Raw genomic sequence first — 10,719 nt, 5'->3', positions numbered from 1 at the left:
TGTGAACGGGAGCTGCACCTGAAATAAGAATACAGCAGTGATCCTAATGTGGATCCCGTGAAACGAGAGATGGCATTCCTCTGTCAGTTGAGGCCGTCTGTTACTGGTGATGGTCAGCACCAAGGCCAGCACACCAAGCAGCTTTGGCCATGGATGGAAAGAGACACGATGCAAGCTTGCTGCTCGCACATGCTCCCTTATATGCCAAGGCAGTGGCTCTCAAGATAGCACAATGAAAAATATAGGCTTGTAATCTAAGAACAAAGTCAATTTGCATATTATGGTTACCCAAAAACCAGACCTGTTTCACAGTCATAAGAACAGGAGTTAAGGTCTCCTGCCCCCAAGGCCAAAAACATTATTTACACAACGCGTTTGGTTTTACTGCTGGCTGCTGAGCACAGGCCTTCTACATGAAAGAAAGCTGCTGCTGCTGCTGTGCACTCAGTGAGGTCCCTATTACTTAGATGTATTTTCTTGTGTGATTATCTTGCCTTTTTTAAAGGCAATAATAATATTCAGGATTTATACAGTATACTTAGTGTACCCAAGACCCTACAAGAAAGCCTCTTGCTTACAATGTCCTTGGTTCCACAGAGCTCAACATCTGTCCCTGAGCAAAACAAGGTTCAGTAACTTGCTTAAGGCCGCACACAAAATGGCATCTAAGGGAAGCTTCCAGACTGCCTGAGCTCTGGGCTCAAACCATAAGCTACAGCAGAGGTCGTCAACCCGTTGGCACCCTGCCGCTGTCACTCAATTTGAATGCCAACTCCCAGCCTCAGCAAAAGCTCTGAGCCGTCTGCAAGCGTTTTCAAAATCCATGGGCCGACATGTCCTGAGTGAGCTGATTCTGCGAGGGTCAAAAAGGCTTGCAGGCGACAGAGCTTGTACAGAGGCCAGATTGAAGAGGCTGCATGTTAGGTAAAAGACACTCCCCCCCCTCCTATCACAAAGGAGGCAGAATTACTGGGAGGAAGGCCCCCTCCCCTCCCTTCAGCACAGCAACACCTCTAATAGCAATTTTGCCGCTTTTTTTGGCATTTGGGCAAAAGAGGTTGCTGAACTCTGTGATACAGAAGGTACTGTCTGACCGCAGCACTTCATTCTGCCAGAACACGCTGGCATCTAAAGACAAGTACCACACATCAGTCTCTCCATAGTGAAGCCCGGGTGCTGTGAAATATGTATATTCCTGGAAGGAAAAGTGATGTCAAATACACTTGAATAGGGTACCTGCCAGGAAACAACTGCTCACTTTCAAGCAGTGACCTGGAGAATGTGCTGCTCAGCACACGCAAGCTTCCATGCTCCTCGCCTACTACCTGCCAAGGTGGCACGGTGTGCAGGAGGCTGTAACTCAGCCCGATAGGCTTCCATCCTAGGCAACACTTGAGGTGTGGAAGAATGATGCCACCTTTCACGAGACTTTACAGAAGAGCCAAGCGCTCACAACCCAGAAGCTGTTTTATTTTTTCCTGACCTTTTATGGTGCAACAGAAAAAAAAAAGATAACGACCAAAAAGTCAGTAAGACTCAAGTACAGCAGGATAAATACTGCAAATTAGCCCGTGTCGCTCCATCTTCAGTCATGTAGAAAGAGTGCAGCCACCGAGCCTCCCCTCAGTCCCCTGAACACGGGGCAGTTTTTCCTAATTGCTCGTACATCTAACAAACATTTTAAGAACAGCAACACAAAGACAGCAACCTCAAAATACACTAGATGAAATAAAGCATTATGAAATTTTTGGAGGTAAATCTTACAGGCAATGTTTAAAGGTTTCCAGGAGAATTCCTATACAATTCACAGTTGTATTCCAACACTCAAGTAACCAAATGTACATTTGCTCAGCACATAACTGTTTTATGCATTGTTCTACTATGGGCACTTGCATACTACTATGAAGAGGGTTCCCTGACGCTGACTGCTCTAGATAGTACTCTCAATAAAGATTCCTGTGTTTTGAAGTGTTTATAATAATAAAACCATAACTGAACTGAAAAGAGGTAAGCTTGGTCTTGTAACCCAGCTTGGCAGGCGAGAGCAATCTTGTTCTAAAAGACCTTGGGCAAGCAGTGATAAGAAAGAAGGTCACAGAACCTACATTTTCAAAAAATGTAGCATCAAGCAGCTGCAAATTAAACACAAAAACAAAGCTTGAGCTGACTAAAGCTTTTGGTTGTACCTCAAAAATCAAGGTATCTGATTCACTCCCAGACCAGAAATACTATGCAATGCCAAAAAAAAAAAAAAAAAAGGCATAATCTCTTTGGTAAGAAAAAGAGAGTGAGAGAAAAGGGGATGGGGAAGAAAGATGAAGAGAGAAAAGATGGTGGGATATTATATCCCAGATTATTTTGCATCTCTGAGATGCACAGATATATTTGTGATGCACATATCTGAAGCCTGATCAAATATAACTGTTAAAACAAGCATTTCTTCAAGGGAAAATACATTATTCAGTACAACAGATATCTTTGTTCAGAAACTGAAAAGAAAACAATACAAGCAAAAAAAGAAAGAAAAGTGAAGTCCTTTTTCACAATCAAGCAAATAATAAGTGTCTGCCCTACACTGTCCTGCCATATTGTGTGCTTTCTTTGGCAACGGGACAGATCTTTGAAGAATTTCCTGAGTAATATTCTACAAACTAGTTTTGATAAATATTCACAAACGAGCAGTACAGTTCAAGACAGCATGCTCGGCCAGGACCTCCATGGTGTAAGCCAGCTGAGAGCGAGCACATGCACTGGACATTCACATTTTCTGTCCCATATGCTGCTCCTGCAGCTGGCAGAAGATACTGGCCTCTCCTGCCCCTTCTAGTAACGTGGTGATCCTAAACTGCTTGCGAGGGGCTGCAGTGGGGTTATAAATGGAGAAATATCTCACCTAGTTAAGCTATTATCTTAAGGAAATGGCGGGGGGGGGGTGGGGGGGGGACGACAACAGATAAGACAAGGGCAAGGAGAGGGAAGGGGAGAGGAGACCAGTGGGGAAAGGATGAGGAGGAAAGGGGAGGAAGGGTTGAATCTACAAAAAAATGCAATGATCCCCCAATAACAGACTGAATAGCATTTGCCGAACCTTTTTGCTAGAAATGCCAGCATGAATTTATCGGCTTTTGGCTTCAGGCCACGTGAGTAAACACTGAGGTCTTATGAAGGGCCAGAGAGGCATCGCTTCTTTCAGCAGTTACCTTCTGGCGTGGCTCCCAAACAAGCTGAGCAGCCACACTGATAACCGAGCGACTTCCGAGCTGCTGATTTACAAGTGGTCAATCCTTGCAACAAAAATACATCTTTAAGAGGACTAAAAAAAAAAAAATCAAAGTTTTTTCTTGGATACTTGAAAAATGTACACTGAGACAGGTAGAAAAATAGAAGTACATTGCTATCGGCGATTCTGAAAGGTTAAAATACTCTGATAAAACAATTTGCCGCGCAGTATGGGGGTCCATTTGCAAAATTAGTCAAACTCTTCTGACTAACTTTGGCAGGAGATTCAGTGGTGCAGGCACACCACCAAATATGCCTAACAAATATAGCCGGCTAAAGTTATCCAACTAACTTTAGGACTATTCTAAGGCATGACCAGAGCTAGTTGGATAACTTATCCAGCAAACTTAACTCTACTCAGGTACACCCCAGAACGCCCATATGTTATCTGGCTAAATTTTAGCCACGTAAATGCCCAAAATATTCAAAAAAGTCAGCATTTAGCTGCATAATTCACAAGTTATCCAGCTAAAAGCTGTTGCATATAGACCCCCCTGTATTTCTGCTGCCGATTTTCACATGGGCAACATTTTTCTCATTTAGATACAGAAACTGTACTGGGAATCAAATGCTACCAGCCCTGAGATTTAGTATAACAAATAAATAGCTCTTAAAAAGGCACATGTAAACATCGCTGAATGCAATTGTCTTGTCAGTTTTCAGTTAAGCCTTTGAGACGGCGGAGCCTGGTGCCCAGGCATTAGCTGAAGACCATCTCACCGTGTCATGAAATTCTGGTACTAGCAATACCCTTGTCATGTTTCTGAGTCCTTTTGTAAGTCTGAGCACATCCAGCTATGAAAGAATCCCTGCGACCCATTCCTGTCTGATGCTCTTCTCTGCGAAATCTTTCCGGTGCAGTCAGGTCACCCTTTTTTTTTGGCACGGCGAGATTGGGGGGGAGGGGGGGGTGAGGGGCAGAGAGGCGCTGGCATTTATTCCTGAATGGAGGAATGGCGAAGAGATCTGTGGTATTCCTCTGGGCTGTTGATGTGCTCTGCCAATTCATAACTCCTCACAAAATGTCCGCTGTTTTGCTGAGCAAAGTAAATCAGCTGTCTTGCAAGCATAGGCGTGATCTAAAAAAAAAAAAATATATATATATATAAGATGGGAAAAGTTATTGGTACAAATGCTGCAAGACTCTTTAAGAGATGTTCACAGCCCACACTGCAACAGATTTTTAAAAAATGAGGGAGGGGCCGAGGGATTAAATAAAGCCCTTGCATTTCACTGTAGCCCCAGAGCTCATAATGCCACGCTGGGTCACCCCAATGGTCCACGGAGCCCAGCGTCCTGTCTCTAGCAGCAGCAGTCTGGGAAAACCCAACAGGGAAAGTTCCTTTCCCTATTGCTCCCTCCCAAAACAATGAAGTGGAGGCACACAATCCTATCTGGCTTGTAATGGTTTATGGTCCTGTAACTCAGCTGTACTGCTAGACTTGATCGCATGCTCTGGCAACAAATTCCATGGCTAAATTGTTTGTGGGCTGACTTTTTAAAATTTGTGATTTAAATCTACTCCCTGTTATTTTCATGGCATGCCCTCCCAGCATAGTATTGTGTGATCGAGGAAGTAACTGGTTTCCTATTTAATTATTCTACACCACTCAAGCTTTTGTAAACCTCTGTCGTGGCCCCCTTTCAGGCATCTCTTCATCGAGTTGAAGAGCCCTAACCTTTCAGAGCTGAAGTGCAGATGGTACCTAGCTTTCCCGGTATCAGTTCATTCCCACGTGGACAGGAGCCCATGTAGAGATGCTGCAAAAAAGTGACCCACAGTGCTTCTCCCCATGGGCGGTACTTGTGAGCCGCTCTGCTTGCGGCGTGACCAGCCAGCTTTCATCCTTCCCCCTCCCTTCCCCTCCACAATTGCCAAGACGAGTCCATTCGTCTCCGATTATCCATAAAGACTTGACTGATTGTTTCCCTATGCTTCTCTCCTTCAGACAAATATTCCGTTTCACTTTGCGAAACGGAATATTACCAGGATGTTCCTAAACTGCATGTCAGTGATTTGGCGCTGATAGGCGAGAACGAGCCACTAGTTTTCTGTATTAACATTGGTTTTAACCTTGACAACTGTACATTTCTAGTCCATTTACTTATGCATGGTAGGGAAATGGGTACATCACTCATTTATCAGTTCTAACTTCTAATGACTAACAATAGTCCCTTGGAGCCCAGTTCTCCCTGGATATAATGTTGCTTTTTTGTTTTTTTTTTCCCCAGTTCTCAGTCACATCCACACAGTTAAACATGTGGGCCCTCCTTGGCCACTAGAGGTGTACTAGCAGTGTAAAGGAATGGGTTTATCGTTTAATACTGAGAATCTTCCAGCAGTGGAAGAGATCAGAGGTGTTCTGGAGTGTTTCTATTTGCTACTATTGGGAATCATCTAGCACAGGAAGCTCAGAGGGAGCTCATGAGGGTGCATGCAATTTATTGAAGCGAGAGAGTGGGTCTTCCACAAAGGGGATGAATAAAATTGGGGAGTATTAAAATGCCTCCCACGAGGCACAGGGTAGAGTGTTTTGGAGTTGATATTTTCATGCGCACCGGAGAGGCCTTTTCTGTGAAGCACCGGTGCATGCTGAGTTGAGAAGCAGTGACGTATAAGGAGCTGGGAGAAAGGGAGGAAGAAGAAGAAGAATGTGTCTTGGCCTGCCTCTGGGAAAGAAGAGAATGTTTTCCATGGGGTATTCCTGACGTGAGATATGGAACATCTGTCCACCTGAACAAGGGAGGATTCTCGTGATCATCATCATCTACTGAGCTGTGAGTACTGTATGAAAGATCAAGGGAGACTCTGTACTTTATTTTTGGTAACAACAGATAACTTGTGAAGGAAGAAACAAGGTGCAGAGCCTTACAGAGCATAAGATCTGCTTATCTGAAGAGTAATGGTAGAAGAATGTCTTTTCTATCTGGATTTGCCTGCTATTTCTACTATAGACTTTTCTATGGGTTGTTTTGGGGTTTTTTTTGCTGTGGACTTTTGTTTTTATATTGCTGAAACTGGTTATTTTACAAGTAAGCATTCTTTCTATTTGGAGCACAAGGACTGATGTGGACATTTCTTTTTTGGAGGCAACTTCTACCTCCACTCCACAGGACCCAGAGAGACTTCTCCCCCACCCTGGTTGAGCAAGCTCAGGGCTCGGAAGGCGACCCCTGGTGAATGGTGTGGGGGGGAAAGGTTACAAACCGAAAAATGGTAGCTCAACAGGAGAGATAACAATGCTCAGCAAGCATTCACCGCCCAAACAGAAGCTAGGAAAGAACTCGTCCAATCCCCTTAACCTCCTGCCACCCTCAAATATGCTGCTACCACAGGAACGGGCGGGTGCCGTTTCTGTATCATTAAAGGCTGAGAACAGATTTAACCAGCTCATACTTGGGCTGTGATGAGCTTCCTCTGCTTCTGTGGGTCCGGAAACTCTTCACCAAAACATAAGACAATCTGGAATCGTGGCATAGGGTGCCCATGATGGACAAAGGCTTGCAGTTCTAAAACAGAGAAAAAAAAAATGGTGGTTAAAAGTGGAGCAGTTGCTGCTTCTAGTGTTTAACTAAAATTGGTTGCAGGGAAACTCCATATAACAATGAAGCTGCTGCACTGGCTTGCGGTGCCGGACATTTATTGCTCAGTCTCTATTTGTTTTTTTTAAAATCCCAACACAGAAACATATATTTTTATTTTAAATTATTGTTGTATGTTATATGTTCTCATGGTTTTATGTTGTGCTGACTCGTATTTTTTTATATTATGTATATTTTTACCGTACCCTGCCTTGAATTGTAGAACAGCGGGCTATACATTTTTAAATTAAAGTCACATATTCCCTGTGAAACAGATCTTGACAAAATATTTTACTATTGAATTAGGTACCTGGCATCTGTGGCTTTAGAAAGAGCAATTTGTCTGATTAAAGATGACAGAAATGTACTAAGCCAGTCCATAATGTAGAAAGGTAACATGAATGCCTAAGGGTCACATTTAGGGATAAAGTAAAAGAAGTCCACAAGTCGGTTCGCTGACACAATTGTAAAGTAGCACATTGCCTGCCCAAAGCTTTCATGTCCCGCAACAAAGCTGTGCAAGCAAGAACTCATGCAATCAGGACTGCGGGACTTTTTCTCTCTCCTCACTCATGCGCCGTAATGGAAAAGGCCTCACAGCGCTTTTCTTGCACAGTTTATGCTACAAACATAGAACATGACTGCAGATAAAGAGCATCCAGGCTGCCCAGCCACATCTCCTGCTCAGCTCTGTAGTCCCTTCCTATCCCTCACAGATCCTCTGTGCTTCTCCCATATATATATTTATTTATTTTTTAAGTCTGACACTGCCCTCGTCTCCATCTACTCCACAGGGAGGCAGTTCCATGCATCTGTAGAGTTATTTCCTTATATTACTGCTGAGCCTACCCCCTTTCACCCTCATCCCATGACCTCCTCATTTCCGCTGAAAGAGTCTCGCCTCCTGTCCATTTATGCCAGGTCAATTCTATGGCAGTTTTGAGTCTTGTACTCAAAACTGCCATAGAATTGACCTGGACATGATGTTTTTTTTCACATTTATCAATTTACATTTATTAAAAACTATGTTACCGAACCTTATGGCACCTTTGTAAACTGAAAGATTTTAATTGCATTACTTTTATGTGCCTTTATGTAAACCGTTGTGACGGTACCCACCTTAACGACGGTATAGAAATGTTTTTAAATAAATAAATAAAATAAAATAAATATTCCTTGGAGGCATTTAAATGCCTCTGTCGTATCCCCCCTTTCCCTCCAGGGTATAGACATCTGCCCCCATTTGCTTTGTGATGAGGACCATTCACCATTTTATAGCTGCCCTCTGGACCTGGGGATGGTTTTCCCTTCCATAAGTTACTCAGGTTGCCTCCTGACCCAGATCCAGGTCTGGATTGTGCCCCCGTTGTATCTAGGCCTGCCTTTCTTAAGAGAAATTGGAATTGCTGAGTCCATAGACATAGCAGGCAAAATCAGAAAAAGGATCACCCTGGCAGGAAGAATCTGGGTCCGATGGCAATCCTACAAGCTGCTGGAAATCAGACCCTTGGCCCAAAGAGTCATTATTTCAAAACTGAGCCAGCAAACTGAATTGCAGTCTTTCTGCACTTTTTTTTTGGGCCTTGTTTTTTTAACCAGTGATTAAATCAGACCCTGTGTTTGTTTGTTGGTTTTTTTTTTGGTTTTTTTTTGGGGGGGGATGTTTCTAGGCACACCAGCAACATTTATAGAACAAACATCTGACTGCTCCGACTACACAAGATCTGGGCTTCTTGACTACCACTTAAGCTACCTCTTTACTCTTAACTGTCTCTGCAGCTTCAGTAGCAGCCCCAGACTGAACAGGAAATATTGAACATGCTTTAAATTCAGAAAGAACAAGCTGTGGTAGCCCAGGCTGCCACACTTGCCAGTCAGTCTGGGAATGTCCATCACAGCAGTAACCGCAGAATTTGGAAGATTTCCGTGTTATGTAATACGGGGGGCGGGGGGGGGGAGGGAAACGGTGACATTGAGGAGTTACTGCCACCAGCTCTCAAGATATACAGTCAGATATTCTATGGGGCTGTAATTACTTCAGTCATCTGCGCCCCTTGAACTGAATGCTATAATACTTCCAATAAGAAGTGATAATCTGGCCCAAGGTCGTGTAGGCACCTGACAGAAGGCACGCAGTGCAGCGAACAGTAGGGACAGGGAAGACTACAGCAGGACACAGCAGTGCTGAAAACAAACTGACAAAGAAGAAGGCTTGCAACTAAGAGTCAGGATACCATATCTGTGTAACAGATATCAGCACCCCCCCCCCCCCCCCCCTCCCAGCAGCAAGTCAGGGTCTCACTACCGGCCGCTCCCTAAGACAATATCCGTGCTGTGCTGTCGGTGAATTCCACAGATAGTCAACAAACTTCAGTGCATCTCTTTTTTCAGTGTTCAGAAAAGAAACCACACTGCTTCACGTTTTTCTAAGGATTTTAAACACACAACCTCTTCTATTTCAATACCCTTTCTTACCACTCACTATACCCAGAAGCAAGGTACAACCCACACATCAAGCATGTAAAACCCGCTTCATTCACGCACGGCTGGGGAATCCTCAGCAGGGCGCATCTACGCTTTACTTTCAAATGTTCGAACCATTTGGCCCCCCCCGAGTATCTTTCCCAATTGCTGCTCACCCCCCATTTCCTCGAGGGAACGTTTTTTTTTTTTTTTTAACCACCAATAACCTCTTTTCCACTCCCCACTCCCTCATCACTGGCAGCAGCTGGACTCTCATGCACAAGGCTTCGCACATTTAGCTACTCTGCACCCAGAATTTGGAACCAAATACCTCTACTGCCATGCCTGGAAACTTGTTACCTTACCTTCCACAAAAAAAATAATAATAATAATAAAACGGTTATTTGGCCAGGCCTTTCCCTAGACTTCTCTAGAGAGATTCTTCCCACTCTCAGCCTGTCTTCCTAAACCTTTAACCCTAGATTCCCCTGGTTGTTCCTTCCTGATAGTATTAGATTCATTATTCATGCACTCAGTGTACCTCACACCCACTCTACAAGGCTTATATCTGCAGGTATGCATCATCCATGGGCTCTTGCTTCTTTGTAATCTGCCTTTTGCCTTGCCCTAGGAAGAGGCAGAACCTCAAATGTATATTAAATAATAAAATCAGAAACACCTGTCTTTTCTAGGGGCACGCCATTGCTACAAAGTACTGTTTATTGTTAGTCCATCTATTTTGGGAGCCTTCTCTGCGAACTTATTTTACCAAAATTTGGTAAGGGGATCCCCTTCTCAAGTTCACAGCTGTCCTGCCAAATTTCAACCAGCTCGGTGCATACAGAAAGCCCCCTTCACATGGTAGGGGGAACAGGGCCATATGAGCCATCCGAGGAAACTGCTGCCTACCCACCACAACAGGACGCTTGTGAGGGATTTGTCAATCACAGCCCCACCAAAGCCACAGAAGTAACCAGTGACTGTACATTGCCCAGAGAAAAGAAAGGCAATTTGGTCCGATACATTCACCATCTAAAACACTAATGGGTAGATTTGAAAAGGGTCATGCTATTTTATAACCTATGCACAGCCCTTATATCTGCCCCAGCTCCTTGAGAGGGGAGAGAGAGTGAGAGCACCTCTGTATGGGGTCAGTCTGACACTCTACTTATGGACCAATGTAAGGGGGCACTTTGAGTCAGATTGAGCTTTCGGGAGATGGGTTGGGGTTAGGGGAGTGTGGTTACAGACACATTCAGAGGTATCCATTGTAAAATTGACATCAGTAAAGAATTTTTGACCTTATAAGTGATGAAAAGGAGTTGATTTGTACAATGGAGCTAGCGGAGACTGCAGGGTACAAATCAACTCCTCTTGTTAGACTTTTCATTTTTT

The 10,719-nt window shown here is 44.0% G+C and overlaps 1 protein-coding gene across 1 annotated transcript in view; it reads right to left on the bottom strand.

Moving 5' to 3' along the window:
* Window positions 1-1,449: 1,449 nt before the first annotated feature.
* Window positions 1,450-10,719, bottom strand: part of IRF4 (interferon regulatory factor 4) — a 31,195-nt gene continuing 21,925 nt past the window's right edge. Inside the window, exons 8-9 of the mRNA XM_029590527.1 lie at window positions 6,677-6,789; window positions 1,450-4,358 (exon numbers count right to left, since the gene is read on the bottom strand). Coding sequence (XP_029446387.1) covers window positions 4,215-4,358; window positions 6,677-6,789 — 257 coding nt within the window. The 3' untranslated portion in view covers window positions 1,450-4,214. The remainder of the gene's footprint in view (window positions 4,359-6,676; window positions 6,790-10,719) is intronic.

The sequence above is a fragment of the Rhinatrema bivittatum genome, chromosome 2 (assembly GCF_901001135.1).
Source record: "Rhinatrema bivittatum chromosome 2, aRhiBiv1.1, whole genome shotgun sequence".
Classification (NCBI taxonomy): Eukaryota; Metazoa; Chordata; class Amphibia; order Gymnophiona; family Rhinatrematidae; genus Rhinatrema; species Rhinatrema bivittatum.
Note: the sequence above shows the minus strand (reverse complement) of the source record. Positions and strands in the feature narration are given on the sequence as shown.